The sequence below is a fragment of the Pyxicephalus adspersus genome, chromosome 11 (assembly GCF_032062135.1).
Source record: "Pyxicephalus adspersus chromosome 11, UCB_Pads_2.0, whole genome shotgun sequence".
NCBI lineage: Eukaryota > Metazoa > Chordata > Amphibia > Anura > Pyxicephalidae > Pyxicephalus > Pyxicephalus adspersus.
Window position 1 is genome coordinate 16032831 of NC_092868.1, and position 18099 is coordinate 16050929.

The window sequence follows — 18099 nt, forward strand, 5'->3', positions numbered from 1 at the left end:
TCAACTCCAGGCATTTTATCTGCTTAATTGATAATGACATAACATAGAAATTGCCCACATCAGCCCATGAAATAGCCTTTGAGTCATTTGACCAATTACTTTTGAGCCCCTGAAATGAAGTGATTGTGTTAAAAAAAGGCTTTAGTTCCTCACACTTTTATGCAAATTTTATGCAATCTTTTTGTTCAACCCACTGCATTAAAGCTGAAAGTTTCATTTAAAATTAATTGTGATGTACAGAACCAAAATAGGAAACAAGTTGTCTTTGTCCAAATATTTATGGACCTAACTGTAAATACACATCATATATACATATATTCCTAAAAATGCCAATGTCTTGTCGTGCACACTTGTTTTTGGAATAATAATTATGATTTTGCAGGATGAAGGATAAAAGGTTATAGTCAGTCTTTGATGTATGAGAACCCTGTTAAAATGTACCATGGGTTGGCAAACAAAACTGAAACCTTTGTCCTAGCCTCTATGCAACCTCACTGTACAGCTGTGTATATGGAGGAGGTGGTGTCCCTGCCTGAACTTCTCAGCCAATCAGAGCGAAGATGAAATGTCATTCTCTCCCAGCAGCTTTTAGCTTCAATGTTACAGAATGGAGGAAAGAACATTACAAGAATATGATGAATGGAGCTTCACATGTACTGCAAACTCAATAAAATAAACAGTCTCAATATACAAAGAATTTATTAACTAATACCTTACATTTACATTCCAATACTTTATACAGTTGAATAATAAATTCACACAGACAGATATCGGATTTGCTGCATTGTGGCCAAACATTCATAGGCAGATTTTAACTAGGAAAAAAAAATTACCAAAATCTGCCATGATGAACAAGAACCTTCTCCTATGTGAGCCATACATTATTGTGGGCACAACTCCTAGAATCTAACCAAGGGTGGATATAGGGAGGTGCAAAGTGTATCACTGGGGAGTACGTCATCCCAGCACGGGCAATGGAGATGGCCAAAGACTTTCTGGGAGAAGGAACAGAAGGAAGATTCCACATTAAGGTTCCTGTGGACAAGAGTCCTTGTCAAACTTTAAATGGAATAATAGGTTGACTTGGACCTGCATTTGAATGGGATCTGCAAAAGTAGGGAAATCAGCTTTAATCCATGATAGGATTCAGCACCACCAATGCGTTTTTTTTTCCAGCATTCATGATGATGCAAAGAGTGGCACTGATGTCATCACACTCTAAATCAGCACCCTGCAAATAGAGGGGGCTATGATGATGCCCTATGGAGATGTGGGGCTGTGACACCTTATGTCCTCAGTTTTTCCAGGGGTTACCCTGGATGTCTTGTGTTGCAGAATAGGTGACGTGGAGAGTACATAGATGGAAAGTATTGCAGCTCAGGATTTATTTTTTACATAACAAATTGGTTTCAAAGTGGCTCTAGTTCTTTTTAACTTTCATGCAATCATCGTTCATACCTTGAACATAAAAAAAGCTAAACTGAAATTTAATTAGAAATACTACTAAAAGTTTAATTAGAATTACTCACATGTTGTGTGGTGTGATTGTATAAAAGGAAGTCAGGGAAAAGCAATAATAATGGTCACACTGTAAGAGAGGTCACATGATTGGCCACGGCATGTCCTATTTATAACACACCCCATCGTATTACCAGTATAATTCACCCAGAACTCTCCAGCCAATCAGAGCTCTGTCTTTTAATATCTGCAGCAAATCACAGTCACCAATCACACTGCATATGGGAAATAAATTACAAAGAATTGTGAATATTAGATCTGAATTATTTCCTAGATGCAGTGTAGATGAAGGATGGAGAGATGATGGGAGAGTTGTGCAGAACTTAATGACAGCATGACACCAATAGCTGTATAGGTCTGGCTAGCTGGGCAGTATGAACTTTGTAGGCATGGAAGTAAAATTCAAATCTAGATAAGAAAACATACCAATGCTGCATTGATGAGTGTTTTGAAGAATGGTTTTAGTTCTGCCAATGTCTTGTACATTCCCAACATCACCCAGCAAAGTTACAGTAATAAATCAAATATGACTTGTAATGTATGTTTAATTTCTGCTGAACACACAGACAGAGCAAGACCAGCCCCAGATACTGCTAATCAGCATTTTATATATACATTTTAGGACCCCCCCCAATAAGGGAACCCCCACCCAAACAGGGCACCCCCCTCCATCAGGGCACCCCTCGCATCAGGGCACCCCTTCCTTCACAATTAGAACATACCATCATTAGGATGCTGTCCAACTATCAGTACACCCCCAACACACCCACTTCCCCATTATTACACATCCTCTTCGATCATCATTACACCCTCTATTGGGACTCTCGTCTTCCATCAGGCTCCATCGTGTCCTCCTCACCTGTGCAATGTTAGCAGCCTCAGGAGCAGGTCCATACTGCATGGAGGTGAAGATCTCCCTGACTGTGGGTTTGTCAGCTCCAGTAGAAGCAGCCATGCCTTCTCACTTTGCCAGATACAAGTGACAGCCAGTGCTATCTCAGCCAGCCCATAGGTGGCGCTCCAATACCTCTAACAAGAAAACCCACTTCCGCCGGAAAAGGATCGAGTTCTATACTAAATTTCTTTAATAATGGGATAGTACTTCTAAATTTTTATATGTTACGTTTCTAAATAGAGCGTGTATTACAAGCGAGTGAGGACCATGTTGTAAAGCATGCGAAACAAAGCACCCGGACCGGAAGTGGGGCAGAGAGAATGTGTCCGCATCCGGAAGTGGTCCTATCGTCGCTTCACAAGTTGTTGGGGTTGCCCAGGGAAACATATTCGTTAAAGCGAATGTTGTAAGAGACAGAGCCGAGGTAAGGAGAAGACCCATAATGCTTTACATTGCTCATTCAAATTAGGGTTGACTCCAGGTAGTTTTCTGCTGTGATGTGAATTGGTGCTGCTTAAAGTGACATGTCATGAGACAAGCATGGAGGCAGCAAATGGTGACTTGTATACCTGATATTTGCCAGGCTGGCATGCTCATCAAATCTCTTCAGTTCTTTCTGATTGTCTGACATGGAATTAATATACTTAATAATAGCTCTGACCTTCCTTACATTCATACTTGTTATAGGTCAGAGTCTCAAAGGAAAGCTGGGCAACTAGCATTTCATGGTGGTCAGCTGTGGGGGCTCTCTATTGACAAGTGGCCCCTTGTCATCTCTGCATTGCATTGTGGGGGATTCTAGAAGTAACCTCCATGACACAGATTTAGTGGATGAACCTGCAGATTCCCATACCTTGGGCCTGAAACAAGGCTGGAGAGGATACACTTTCATCAGTGAAGCTGGGTGATCCAGTAAATCTGGAATAGATTTCTTCAAAGTCATTTTCTATTTGCTAGCAAAGGTTTTGACTCCAGGACTAGATCCATTCCAGGTTTGCTTGATCATCCTGGTTCACTGATGAAAGTATATTCTCTCCAGCCTTGAAGAGCATTAATAAATCAGACCCATAATCTTTGGATTGTCTTCTGAATTTTATGTTGCAGTTATGTATGGTAAATCTCCTATTTTAGCGACTTTTTCTGGAAAACACCATAACGTGCAATGTATGTGTATTTTGCACCATCCATTGCTATTTAATTTGAATGACATCCCAACACTTCCATAGCATAGAACCAACCAATGTGAATATTCTGTGCATTGTGATATGCAGTGCTACCAATAATATTATTATAACCATGTATTTCATGCATTGCAGTTTGTTAAAAACCCATTCAAACCAAACAATGATGCCTTGCAGGGTGCAGCACACAAAAACACATGGGGTAAACCAAGCAATGGTGTGAACGGGCATTTAAAGTTACATTTCAGTGCACCTAAAACACGTGGCAATTCATGTTAAAGCTAAACTAGACTTTAAAATTAAAAAACTGTAATCAGACCGGTATTTTATTGCTGAAGGGATGGGCAATGGGCCTGATTGCAATTTTTTTAATCCACTTGTCCCTTTTCTTTTGCTGGTGCTGCAAGATTCTTTTGCTCCTCTTCCTGTGTTAATTCCCCCATCTGCTAGATTGTAGGCTCTTCAGGGCAGGGTCCTCTCCTCCAGTGTCACTGTCGGTATTTGTTTGTCATTTGCAACCCCTATTTAACCACCTGGGCGTTACACTGATGTCTAGATTTCTGTTCCAAAAGCGTTACACTGTTTTTCATGAAATTTTTTTTTTTTTTAAATTGTAGAGTTGTAACTTACAGAAATATGTCCGAACAGGGTTCTAGTAGATATCATGAATATAAAAAATGTTTGAAACACACAATCATGTAAAAAAAAAAAAAAAAAAAAATACTGTTAATAAAATTAAATAAAAGACACGCTACGGACGGAGAAGAAGAAGCCGGCCGGCTTCTTCTTCTCCACCGGCTGGCTTCTTCTTCTCGGAGAAGGCACCCGACGCTGGAACACGACGCTAGATGATCGCAGCGGGACCAGGTAGGTGATCGATAAACCCGAACTTTTCTCACTGTATTTTCATACAGTGAGAAAAGTTCGGGTTTATCGATAATTGTAATTTTTTTTAACCCGAACCAAGGTCAGGTTTATCGCTCGGGTGGTTAATGTTCAGCGCTGCGTAATATGTTGGGGCTATATAAATCCTGTTTAATAATAATAATGATAATAATAATTCCTTCTTCCAGATCAGCCAATCAAGATGGGCAGGGATGATGTAACTCCCATGCAAGCACACACGAGTTCAATCAGTTCCAGCAGCCCTGGGGAATGCTGGCTTACCTGGCACATCCTGGCACCATATGTTGATCTGCACATGCCTCATAAAGGACTCATTCATAAATATCTGCTGTTACAGTGCATCCCTGTGCATTACCATATGCACAACAGCAGGCCAAAAATCAGACCTACACTATTTTTGGGAGTGCATCACAATGAGCTCCAAGAAGTGGGGTTTATTAAGAATGAACGGCATCAGACAACATGTAGTATGCGTGTTACTATTCTGCTGTGGGAACACGCATGCCATTTCATATGTTCCCACTGTTAACATGCAACAGTTTTTGGTGTGGGGGTTCAGCGATAATGGATATTACAACTTCAAAAATAAAATTATTAGTAGGTTACAATATTGTGCATAAACAAAGCTATCATAAAAACCATGTAAAGGGTTTTGTTAGAAACAGGTGTTCTTTCACAAGTGTCCCCAGGTTCTGAGAGCAGGCATTCACACATTACTTGCAGAGTTTCCAGTTCCTCTGATCCTGGAATACATTATTCTGGATTCCTTCCTAATCTCACACATTCAGGCCTGCCTCCTTCTATTCTTTTGATTAGGAAGGACTCCAATTTCAATAAGGAGATATGGGGGCAGGGTCTGGTGGACACAGGCCATATAGCATACATGGCATCTCCAGCTATTAGAGAATATCCTAAATTTTGAAGAGTTAAATTTTTAAGGGTGCTCTGAAAGTAACTTTTGGATGTCTTTTAAAAATGCTTGTAAGGCTACATCCACACATCAAATGATTCTCGCCAAATAATCGCCTCAGGGCTGATACTTGATAAGAATCTGTCATGTGTACAGCGCTCGTCATCCGTCCTGGCTGATCTACAGACGACGAGTGATGAACAATCGTAACGAAAGTGAAGGGAAGAGAGCACAGCTGCCGCTCCTTCTTTTTCCCCTCTCCATGGAGCAGAACAGCGCTGTATGTACAGCACTCGTTCATGCCTTGTTCAGTCTTTTGTCGTTGGAAAGACAAAAAAGATAAAAAAATCCTTTTCAATGACAATTATTGCACGTGTGTACCCAGCCTAAGCTAAACCCATAGACCCACATGTCATTGGTGGTATTTTTTAATGTGCTAGTTGACAGGTTCTGGATAGCTGAAGAATAAAGAACAGCAAACCTGTGTACATTTAAAAAGTATTTAAGTGGCATTAGAGCAGAGGGTTTACATTTAGCATGTACATACATAGATAACATGCCAAATGTCTTAAAATGGGTTTACGATGGGTAGTTTATTTTACTCTGCCAAATAAACAGCTATACAGAATAATGTTTTACAACTGTCTGTTGTAATCTTACTTACAATGTTGTGGTTTTGCAGGCCAAGGATGGAATTGGACAAATCCCTGCTGTCTGCAGAAATGAATGCAGAAATGGAGGAAGCTCTCTATGAACAAATGCTGCTGAAGGTACGTCATTTCACACAGTACAATGTATTAATTAATGTGATGTGCAGAATAGGGTAATATTTGACATATTTTGTCACTCACTGCTATCCTATAATGGTAATTACAAAGGTAGAGAAGGTAAAACAATTGTCAAAGCGATACAATTTAGTGGTTAATATATCAAACATATCAACTTTTTAGGATTTAATGTACTATTTAGGACATTATAACAGTTAAATGGGGCTGTACATCCCCAAAATCTTTGACTAAAAATTTGCAATCACACGGGTTTTTATTGTAATAAATGACAGGCAATGTGCACAAATTTGTTACACTACATTTTGTTTTTTTTTGGTTTTTTATATATCTTATTGCAGGCAAAGCAAGAAATACAAAATTGGTTACCAAACCCACCAGTTTCAAAACAAATCCGACCCCAGCCAGGTAAGTGTTGTAAAATGCACATATTTAGCCACAGCATCTATAACAAATGTAAAAATTTACCTATTTTGCAGTAACTAACAAAGAAATTGCTTATTTGTCATCACGTTTACTTCTCTTTGCGTTTAGAATTTCACTTTTTTATATAAATTTCCCTTTAGTTACACATTTTTTATGCTGAATATTCAGTTCTGTTTATGTTGTGTTTTTTTTCATTTGTGTTGTTTTTCTAATAAATCAGGTTTCTGCATAAAAACTCGGACATCTAAAAATGAAAAAATCTTTATTAACATCTGTAAATCAAATAAAATTCCTGCACCTCCAGACCTCAGTGAGCAGGAGCTAGTCAGTATCTTGGAATCGGATGATCCCTCTGGATATCGGGTCCCTATGAGCATTGGAGAACCTCATGTTGAAGTAGACAACAGTAAGATATTTTTATATAATGCAGTTGTTGCAGTGCATTGTTGCTTTTAAGTTGTCATGCATTAACCTGAAATGTGGATCTTGTGTTACAACATGAAGGGATCCTTACCAGTGTCAGTCTTTGTTCCTGGGAGCTTTTGAGCCTAAATTTTGGGTTTTGCCTGGATTACACTACTTGTGGGACCTAACAAGAGTCAAAAGACAGATAATATGCCATGTACTGTTTGATTTGGCAGCCAAGTGGCCACTACATTATTTAAAAGGAATGGAGGAGCTCAGCTATGAGGAGAAATTAGCTGAACTGAATCTATTCTCCCTTGAGAGGAGACGTTTAAGGGGGGATATGATCACGCTCTCTAAATATATAAATGGTCCATATAGAGAACTCTCTTCCCCATTATTCACTTTGAGATCATTACAAAGAACAAGAGGGCGCTCTTTGCATCTGGAGAAAAAGAAGTTTAATCTCTGGATAAGGAAGGGATTCTTCACTGTAAGGTCTGTGAAAATGTGGAATCCGTTTCAGCAACTACTATAGATTGCTTTAAGAAAAAGCTGGATGTTTTTCTAGAAGCACAGAATATAACTGGGTATTAAGGCTTTAAAGTAAAGATAACAGACACTGTTGATCCAGGGAACATCCAATTGCCTCATGGAATAAGGAAGGGATTTAAATAGGAATAGTTAAAAGAGCAATCAAAAGCTGTATTACCTTGGTTTCACACAGATATGACTATAAGGCTTTAGATACAGAAGTGTGTTGGCACCCCCACATTCCAGGAAGTGCACTGCTTTATTTTAAAGGAGCTTAGGCACAATTACTATTTGTAAATGATGTGTCCCGTATTATTATTATTATTATTATTCACCACCTGGGCGTTTCACTGATAGATTTCTGTACCAAAAGCGGTACACTGTTTTTCATGATTTTTTTTAAATTGTAGACCTGTAACTTACAGAAATATGTCCGAACAAGGGTCTAGTAGATATCATGAATATAAAAAAAGTTTGAAACACACAATCATGGTTAATAAATAATAAATAATAAATAAAAAATAAAATTAATAATAAAATGAAATAAAAAACACAAAAATCAGCTTAAACAAGAATACATAAATAAATGAAAAATACTGAAAATGCAATAATTCGGTATACTGTATAGTAATATATAAATATATAATATATATTATATTTTTCTAAAACACCTCCCTAGTGTGGTAAATTTTAAAACAGAGTCCAACGTCACATACCTAACAAAACCACATAAATATATATTGTATTATTTTGTATTGGATTGGATACAGGACTTTGTATTGAATCCAATACAAAATATTTGAATTTCCCGCTACGACCCCCGTCGACGGGCGCATCAACTGACAAAAATCTGATTTTAGATTGTAGGCTATAATTCACGGAATTACTCAATAATTATTTATAATTCACCAAATTACTGCATAACTCACCAAAATTTGTCCAAAATTTTATAAATTTATTAATAAATTATTTTTTATAAAACATAAAAAAAAATCTTTAAAAAAAAAAAAATCTTAAAAAAAAATAGTATGTAATGTACCTGTATAGTAGCTTATATAATATATATATATATATATATATATATAAATATATATAATACTATTATATAAAGATTTTTTTGTATTGGACTCAATACAGCTTTTTTGTATTGAGTTCAATGCAAAGTGATTTGAATTTCCCGCCCCGCCTCCTGCCTGCACCGACCCATGCAGCGACGTCACTGGGAAACCCCGGAGATCGTCAGTGCACACACCGGGAGAAGACTGAAGAGAGAAGACGTCTCCGGAGGAGATGCGGGAACAAGGTAAGTATTTTTTTTTCAGTTGTAATCCGATTGTCATACATGTTTATACTTTTAGCTACCCCGACCCTGGTTCAGGGTAAACGATTGTAGCAAGTTTACTTACCCCGGTGGTTAATAAACAAGATATATGTATGTATATATATATATATATATATATATATATATATATATATATAGCGCCAACATATTGTGCAGCGCTGTACATTAAATAGGTATTGCACATGACAGACGAATACAGACAGTGACATAGGAGGAGAGGACCCTGCCCCGAGAAGCTTACAATCTAGAAGGTGGGGGAATTAACACATAATATGAGGGGAGATATGTAGTGGTGGGAAGTAGCGACAAAAGAGTATTTTTAAAAGACAGAAGAAGATGGGTAGGCAAGTTTGAAATAATGGGTTTTGAGTGCTCTTTTAAATGAGCAGAAAGTAGGAGCAAGCTGAAAAGGATGAGGAAGCCCATTCCAGAGAGTTGGGGTAGCTCTAGAAAAGTCTTGGAGTCGTGTGTGTGATGAGGTTATGAATGAGGAAGTCAGTTGTAGGGCATCGGAGGAACAGAGAGAGTGGCGGGGGGAGTATTTTTTACCAGGTCAGAAAGGTAAGTGGGACAAGAACTGTGGAGGGATTTAAAGGCAAAGCACATGAGCTTGAATTTATTCTAAGGTTAAATGGAAGCCAGTGTGGAGATTAGCAAAGAGATGCAGCAGAAGAGCAGCAGTGGGAAGGATGGATTAGTCTGGCTGCAGCATTCATAATAGATTGTAGAGGAAAAAGTCGGGTTAGTGGAATACCAGAGAGGAGGATGTTACAGTAGTCCAGATGAGAGATTATAGGAGCATGTACAAGGAGTTTTGTGGTTTCTGGTAGGGGCGGGTTTTGTTATGTAGGTGAAAGTGACAGGATCTGGAGATGTTCTGAATATGGGGGGGTAAATGAGAGGGCAGAATCAAAGGTGGTGCCAAAACAACGTGCCTGAGGGGAGGGGTGAATATTAGTGTTGTTAACAGTTAGGAATATGTCGGGGAGATTTGGAATTTTAGGGGGGAAGATGAGTTCTGTTTTATCCAGGTTGAGTTTCAGGAATCGGTCAGACATCCGTGATGAGATGGCTGACAGGCAGAATGAGACCTTATCCAGGACTGAAGGAGACAAGCCAGGGGTGGACAGATAGATTTGAGTGTCATCAGCATACAGATGGTACTGTAAGCCAAAGGAGGATGTGAGACTACTACTAGCAGAAGAGAGAGAACTGGTCCAAGGACTGACCCTTGGGGAACACCAACGGGGAGGAGAGTGGTAGAGAAGGAATTACCATTGAATGAAACTTGAAAGGAGCGGTCAGACAGATAGGAAGCAAACCAAGAGAGAGCAGCGTCACTGATACCAATGGAGCACATGATTTGTAAAAGAAGCGGGTGATCAACCGTGTCAAAAGCAGAGGAGAGAAAAGTTGCGTTGTGACTTAGCTCTGATGAGATCATTGGCCACTTTAGTAAGGGCTGTTTCAGTGGTATAGGCAGCTCGAAAACCAGACTGGAAAGGGTCAAGGAGAGAGTTGGTGCTCAGGGTCTATATGGGTTTCTTCAGGATAGGGAGAATTATGGCATGTTTCAAAGAGGAAGATTATACACCAGTAGAAAGGGAGAGGTTGAATAGTTTAGTTAGGGTGGGGGCCAGGGTGGAGGAATGGGGACGGAGTAGATCAGAGGGAATTGGGTCAAGCTGCGGAGGCCAGATTTTCTCCACTTGCACTCAGCTGCATGAACAGTCTTTTGTAGCTGTTTGGTGTGATTGTTGTGCCAGGGACAGGGGTTAGTAGGACAGGGGTAGCAGAAGGTGGCAGGGGCAACATTATCCGGAGCTAGAGAGAGAGTGTGGTTGAACTCTTTGCCATTGACCAGGTCTGGGATGTGGCAAAGGGGGGCAAGAGTTGATAGGTTGAAGGTGATAACGTTGTGATCAGAATGGGGAAATGGTGAGTTGTCAAGGATGGTGAGGTTCCAGAGTTTTGAAAATACCAGGTCTAAAGTGTGTCCGGCGATGTGTGTTGGGCCGTTTATGTTCTGTGTGAGTCCAACGGAGGAGGTAATGGAGAGCAGTTTGACAGGAAGGATGGTTCGGCTCATCCACTGCAACATTAAAGTCTTTGAGGATGAGGGTCATGGGAAAGAATGTGTGGGAGCCAAGAGGCAAAGTTATCCAAAAACAGGCAGTTTTAAAAGGTCCAGTTTTATAGCTTAGAAATTAATTTACAAAAAGAAAGAAGTCAAAGCAGTAACCCCTTTATTCTTATTTTATAGAAATCAACTACTGTTGTGTTTTCTGTTAGGATATTCCTAAAGTGTACTATACACAGAAAAACAATAACATTGGCCCAATTAAGAACTTTAAGGTGGTAACAATTGTATTCCTTTAGTGTTCTGCAATCTGAGTGGAAGATCTGGTTAAAAGATTCTGAAGTTTTCTTTGTTTCTTTCTGCAGGTGGAAGTGGTTGCACAGCCTATGACATTGTGATAAACACTTCTTTCTTTGAGAAGATTAAGGTATCCTATGATTACATCTCTGATCTTCGCAGAAGGTTATGTTAAACATTCTATTGGAAATTAATTGATGTGCTGCATTTCCTGTCTATTTTCCTTAGGATAATGAGCTTTTCAGGGAATTTTTCATCACAGTGGCGATGGAAGGTCTAGAGAACAAGTATACATTGGAGCTGTCTAGAGGTAATATACAGAAATGTTATGTACACCACCTTATATTATTGTTAGCTAATTACAGTCCGTTGTCATCTTTACCAACACTACATAATGTCACAAACCTAAAAATAGGACAACGTTGTAAACGGTAATAATTTTTATACAAAATTGAGAGCGTTATGAGAATGCAAACATTGGTGACACTTTTTCAGACTCTAAGTCAGTAGTGGGGCATGCTACATGTTGAACTTGTCTTGAGCAGGACCTTCCCTAAAAACATCTGTGTATTTAAAAATATACTAAATGCTGCCTTACTCATTCAACCTTTCAAAATATTTTTTTTACATATTGTTTTTTTAATGAAATGTTGAATTACTTAGTGCAATAGTGATAAACAAAACTTTCAATTAAGGGGCATTTGTGAATAACCACATGCATCCAGTCATGTTTTAGCAGATATTCTAAAGTGAATGACTCATTATACTAGAAAAATTTTCAGGGTGCAGGACATATATTCCCTGTCAGGGTGCAGGACATGGTAATTCTACATTACATCTCTTCTAGTGGTTTTCAGGTTAAGCAAAGCCTGGGTGGAATTATTTGTATGCTTAACCCCACTAAATAGGTGGCTTGCCATTTTATAGATCTTCTTGGATTAAGCAATACTGTCAGAACACGGTTCTTTCAGTTGTCTTTAAAGACAGCACTGGGCCGAGAATGGCTTGTATATGCTTTCCAGGGCCCCAAAATACACTTTTTAAATGATTGCAGCCTGCTTTAAAAGGCAAATCCCCAAAAAAGGCACAACGTGCAATGGTATCCTGAGGGATAGAATCGTTCAGGTAAAAGCCACAAGGCATACTAAGATAAACTATGATTGATGATCAAGCTCAAATGTGTACAGATTCTTTTATAGCATCAGCAATTAAACCAACTACCTCCATGTAGCAAAAGTGTCTACAAAACAGTGTCCTCTACCCATGGTTCTTCACACCTCTGCCAGCACAACAGGAAGCACAACAACCGACCATTGCAAAGAAAAACTGTAAATCGTAGGTTTTTTTTTCTTTGCACTGGTCTTTTGTTGTGCTTCCTTCTTCCAAAGAGGAGTTGTGGCAAATGACCATGATGACACTCCTGTTTCAATTACTTTTTTTTCTGTTTTGTTTAAGGCAATGGGTTTTATTGCAGATGGCTTTGTAGAGCTTGCAAACAGATGCATTCTAAATCTTTTAGTTGTTCCTTGTAGCTTAAAACAGACCTTAGAATATACCTTCTAAGTTTCACTTGTGTGGTGTGACTTTCTTGGGAGATACAGGTAGGCCCCATGTTAAGAACATCTGACATAAGGATGACTCTAAGATAGGAATGGGGCTTCCCTGCTTAGTGTGCAGGATAGAGGCTTGATGGGGGGAGGGGCCGGTTTGCATGACTTGCAGAAAAAAGTCTTTTGCTATTCTGCAACCTCTTGTAACTCTTTAATGACCAAGACAAACTCTGCAGTTATTTCTTTTTGCATATCAAAGCACAGCTTGCTCTAGAAGTGAATGTCTAGGCTTCATAATTTTTTTGTTTGTGATTAACTCATAGTGAGGATTTTATATAGCAACTAACACCACACTGCCTAATATTATGTTGAGACAAACATCTGTCCTAATTGCATTTATTAAAATAATGTATCTGTTCTGACTTACTTACAAATTCAACTTATGAATAAACCTACAGTCCCTTTCTCGTATGTAACCCAGGCACTACTTGTACTGGGGTAGGCAGGATATCTGCACGATATTTGAAAGTACAGTTATTTATTAATTACAGATATTAGCTTGTGTGTTTTAAAACCCTAGGTGTATGGCTTGTGATAATACATGTAGAAGACTGTGGCTATATTTACTTGCTATACTTAAGAAAAAAAAACTTCCCCTGTCTCTTGCAGAATGGCGTATGCTGAAAAATAGAAAGTTAATGGGATCCATATTTGATCAAAATATAAGAACATCTAAACCTATAATTCAAGAGATGGACCCAAAGTAGGTGCCTAGTGTTTTATAATGAGACTCTGTGTGATCTTTTTATGTGTAATTTTTTTTTTTTTTACAGTTTTAAGTTCTTAGATATTTCATTTTAGCTTGGCTTTAGGTTTTGGTAAGAAAATGAAGCCACTTTAAAATACAGTTAATGTCAGAACTTTTTCCTTTATTTTGAAGAATTGGAGAAATTTAAAAACATCTGTCAGTTTTGTTTTACCATCCATGTCTCTTTCTGCTAACACATGAGGAAACAAGAGGTTATCTTTCCAGTGTGAGGGAAATACCATCCTAAAAATGAGTGAAGGAATAAGTGTTCCTATTAGTATTTCTGTTTTGGTTATAGCTAATACTTTTAGATTTACCTTCCTTTTCATTCCTGGTGATACTAGCGTCCATGGCAATTGTGGAGAGGAAATATCTGTCATATGAACATTTATCATTCATATGAGTGATAAAAGCCCAGTGGGCATTTCATTCCCTTACCTTTCTTTTCTAAATCTGTCTAAAAATAATCTGCCTTTAGTTATCCTTTACCATGAAAAACATGTGGCAGATGTCCGTCTCAGATCAATACCAGTTTAACTCTACTAAAAAGTTTCACAATTTCAACAAAACACTCATTCCTATTGTTTCTTATCTATAGGTCTTCACAACCAGCTGCAAGCAAAAGTCTCATTTCTGAAGTCACAAGGTTTGTTTTTTAACATTTTTTTAAAGTACAATTTCTGCAAAAACATTTGTTTTAGATGGAGTGGGTAAGTCTTTATTCTAACTGTATGATAGGCAGTCAGAAGGATAATAGGAACAACAATAACACATTTTAAGTTTGTTACAATGTGTATCAACCAGCACAACAACAGACTTACCTGACCCATGTAAATGTATCTGTTATTTTATGTTTTATAATACTCAGCTCACCAGTAGTACCAGAATATACAATTATTGCCGAACCTCCCAAGGGGCACCCAAGCTTTCTTGTGGCTGAAATTTCTTTGCCCAGAGTGGTGAGTACTTATATTTTAGCTATAATAAAGGTTTTGGAGCTACTTATAGGCCTTGGTTATATTTTGAAAGGATTATGCTTTCTATTTCTCAGTAGGTTCTTTTTTAAGTACTTTCTCTTTGCAGTCCTCTGTCCGATCTCTTGTACTAGACCTTGGAGAAGATCGAATTGTACTATTGGGACGTCCTGACTTGTATCATATGGACATCTTCATTCCCTACAATATTATTCAGGAGGAAAGTGGTGCTCAATTTAACAAAGATACAAAGGTGAGGTAGTATTGAAAATAAATTAACTGGATTTGTTGGTATTGTGTATTATTCCACCCTGCCTACTTAAGTGAATCTAGGATGGGTGGAGAATTCAAAAATAGTTACTGGTCTATAAGTCATATTTGCTAAGTGTCAAATTTATAAAGTCAATCAGTCGTTATTCATCTAATAATTTATCACTCCTGTATCTACCAAATACTTAAATATCAATTCTGGGTAAAATAACCCTTTAAACACCCATTTATTTAACACTCTTGTATGACATTCAGAATATGGGCAAAAAAAAAAAAAAAAACAATTTTTAAATGAGTGGGTAGGGATTAGGCTCTCTGACTTCATTGCTGTCTTCCTGATGGAAAAATTCACCCCTCTGTCCTAGTTGCCAAAACAGATTTAGGAAAACAGTGACTGGAAACCCAAACATTTGGAGTTGTCAATAGGGGTTTTTAACAATTCCTTACTTTATCCCAAACAAAAAAAGTTATGCCTATATGTGCATTTTACCATATAATTTCTACTTCAAATACAATGTGGCTCTCAAATTAAAAACATAAAAACTTTAATGTCTCCTTTTACAGCTTACATCTGCTACAGCTGTTAGTTTTTTTACTAGGAAAATATAATTATTAGTAGCGGACATGTGCTATCACTGCATACAGAACACTACATGCTATCATATAAGCTTAAATGCAGGAAACGGATGCATTTTGTTGGTTTTGGAACCTTTCTTACATGGCCAGCTGTAGGGTGTTCAGCAATTTGTGGTAAAGTAATTCTTCAGTTTAGATGTCTCTGGTATGTCATAACACACATGACCGTGTTGCAGGTACACTGGTTTTCCATCCTTGTACCACCTTTGGTATGTACTAATTACTGCATACCACAGTGAAACATGCTCTGGCTGTCACACATTTGCTTTTGTCTAAGTAGCTCAGATCCTTCCACTTGCCCAAATTTCTTGCTTTCAACACTTCAGGAACAGACAGTGGTTTCAATATTTTTGCTGATCAGTCTATAGTTTAGGAGAGACTGTATAAAGTGCCATGCAAATAATAAAAAACTGTGTGACTGTATTTCAGGTTTTGACCATCACCATGCCAGTTCAACCAGCATAGCAAAAAGCAGAAGGATGTCTTTGCTTCAGTGGATCCAGATCAGGGATTTATGGCCATATATCACTTTTTCAGCTAATGATAACATGGTATTTGGCTTTAAGTCAGTTTGGTCTTTAAGTTAAATTCATCTAAAATATTGTGAATAAATGTAAATTGTTTTTGTTAACAAACCTCTCAAAATGTTTACTTGTCTGTATGACTATATTTTCACTTTTATTTGCAAAAAACTCCAACACAAACAAAGAAATGTAAAAAAATGGTAAATTAGACCTAATTGTAGGAGATCTACTTCAATTTTACAAGCTGCACACTGCTTTTGCAGCTGGTCCACCTGACCTTAGCCTGCAACTTCCCTGTCTCAAAGACCTGCTTGAATTTTTGTAATCAATAACTAGGTGCTTAAGAGCCATTGCCAATCTCTGGCCTGGAAAAAGGGATGGCCTACCCATTCCTTCAAGGACAATCTGGGCTTGGATCCCAAATAAAATGCAGCAAATATACAGCAATACACCTACTTACAGTCTTATCCAGGCCCATTATCCTCACTTCCTAAACCAAAAATCCTGCAAATTTGGCATCATAATATTTATGGTGCTAAAATATAGATTCAAGGCAAGAAGTTCCTCCTCTGGTAATGTTCCTGGTTTCCTTCTTTTCCCCTTTTAACATAAAAACATCAAAGTCCCCTGAGTTGGTATTTCTCCCAAGGACCCCATCTTCCTTCTCCTATTCCAGATGATCTTCAGCCATTTCGATTGAATGTGTCAGGGTGATGTAACTCTCGAGCAAGCGCACAGGAGTTAATTGATCCTGGCACATGAAAGGGAAGCCAGGATTGTCTGGTTTCCCTGGCAATCCAAGCTAATGCTGTGTACGCGCAGCTTGGCTTTGATTTCAAAAATCAGGCGATCAGGCAGGTATTACGTTACTGCAGAAAAGACACTGCCTGTTCCTTTTCTGCAATAATTACCTTGCCTGATCATACAAACTTAAAAATTGAACTTTTATTTCCAGTTTGAATCAAATGAATAAATGAAGCGGGCCAGGAAATGGAGTGGGCTCTGTCTAAGTGCACTTAACTTAACTTAGAGTTAAGTTAACTAAAGCTACGTACACACTTCCAATTATTATCGTTGGAAAACGAACGACGAACGTTCATGCACGATATATACGAACGATCGTATAGCACCGATCCTGCACATAGAGTGCGTCTTATATTCCGGAGCGTCTTATACGGCAACCTAACTATGTTTTCTTGGGATGTGGGAGGAAACCAGAGTACCCCTGGGAAACCCAGGCAAAGACAGGAGAGCCTGGAAACTCCATGCAGATAGTGTCCTGGCCGAGATTCGAACCTGTGACCTAGCACTGCTAAAGCCAGAGTGCTAACCACTGAGCCACCGTGCCGCCCGTCTATCATTGTATAATATATTTATTGCTAGGTCTACTGTAACTGTGTTTTCTTGCAATGTTTATATTTACACTTTAAAATACTAAAATAACGCAGGTAAACTTGATAAAACAATTTAGGACAAAACACACTTTTCTTGGCTACAGTTATTGCAGTGAAACTAAAGTGGCACTTTAAAAATCTGCAATCAGGTGATGTCCCTTCTGCGATAAGCATCCCTACCTGCCTGATCTTTCCCTTTCCCAGCCTGCGCAGGAGTTACATGATTCCAATACAGACAATCAAAATCGCCTAAGATTGAAACAATGAAGAGAAGAAGAAAAAAGATAGCAGTGTCCAGAATGAAATGGGGCAGGTAAGTATAGTCTGGGTTTATTTCCACTTTATTATTTCCCCAGTAAAGACCATAAAAAGATAAAACAGGTGGAAAGCACAACATTTTATATGCTTTATTTTTTGACAAGATATGTCACTACATTTTTTTTTTACATCTCCTTTTTTAAGAAACGTACAAATATTTTTAATTTTAAGCATTACAAAATAAATTCACTAAAATATATATTTTAATAAAAATCTATATGTTGTCCCCAGACAATCTCTATTCATATAAAGGCACAGAAGGTATGCCTTGCTATAACATGGATCAACTTTTTTTTGAATAGAGAAGTCTATTATCTGTACATTAGCAAATTATAGCAGACTGGTT

The 18099-nt window shown here is 38.2% G+C and overlaps 2 protein-coding genes across 2 annotated transcripts in view; one reads left to right on the plus strand and one right to left on the minus strand.

The window, feature by feature from the left end:
* Positions 1–2513, minus strand: part of ALDH16A1 (aldehyde dehydrogenase 16 family member A1) — a 41251-nt gene extending 38738 nt beyond the window's left edge. Inside the window, exon 1 of the mRNA XM_072426700.1 lies at positions 2378–2513. Coding sequence (XP_072282801.1) covers positions 2378–2473 — 96 coding nt within the window. The 5' untranslated portion in view covers positions 2474–2513. The remainder of the gene's footprint in view (positions 1–2377) is intronic.
* A 91-nt stretch (positions 2514–2604) lies between these two features.
* Positions 2605–16152, plus strand: PIH1D1 (PIH1 domain containing 1). The gene is made up of 11 exons (XM_072426701.1): positions 2605–2837; positions 6093–6180; positions 6537–6603; positions 6842–7027; positions 11348–11409; positions 11508–11589; positions 13499–13592; positions 14236–14283; positions 14506–14596; positions 14721–14864; positions 15947–16152. The coding sequence occupies exons 2-11, from the start codon at positions 6100–6102 to the stop codon at positions 15980–15982; spliced, it is 891 nt and encodes a 296-aa protein (XP_072282802.1). The 5' UTR covers positions 2605–2837; positions 6093–6099; the 3' UTR covers positions 15983–16152.
* The last annotated feature ends 1947 nt before the right edge of the window (positions 16153–18099 follow it).

Coding starts and splice junctions, on each gene's coding strand:
- PIH1D1 (XM_072426701.1), top strand. CDS start 6,100: ATGGAATTGGACAAATCCCTGCTGTCTGCAGAAATGAATGCAGAAATG. Junction 11,410..11,507: donor CTTTCTTTGAGAAGATTAAG/GTATCCTATGAT, acceptor TATTTTCCTTAG/GATAATGAGCTTTTCAGGGA. Junction 11,590..13,498: donor TACATTGGAGCTGTCTAGAG/GTAATATACAGA, acceptor TGTCTCTTGCAG/AATGGCGTATGCTGAAAAAT.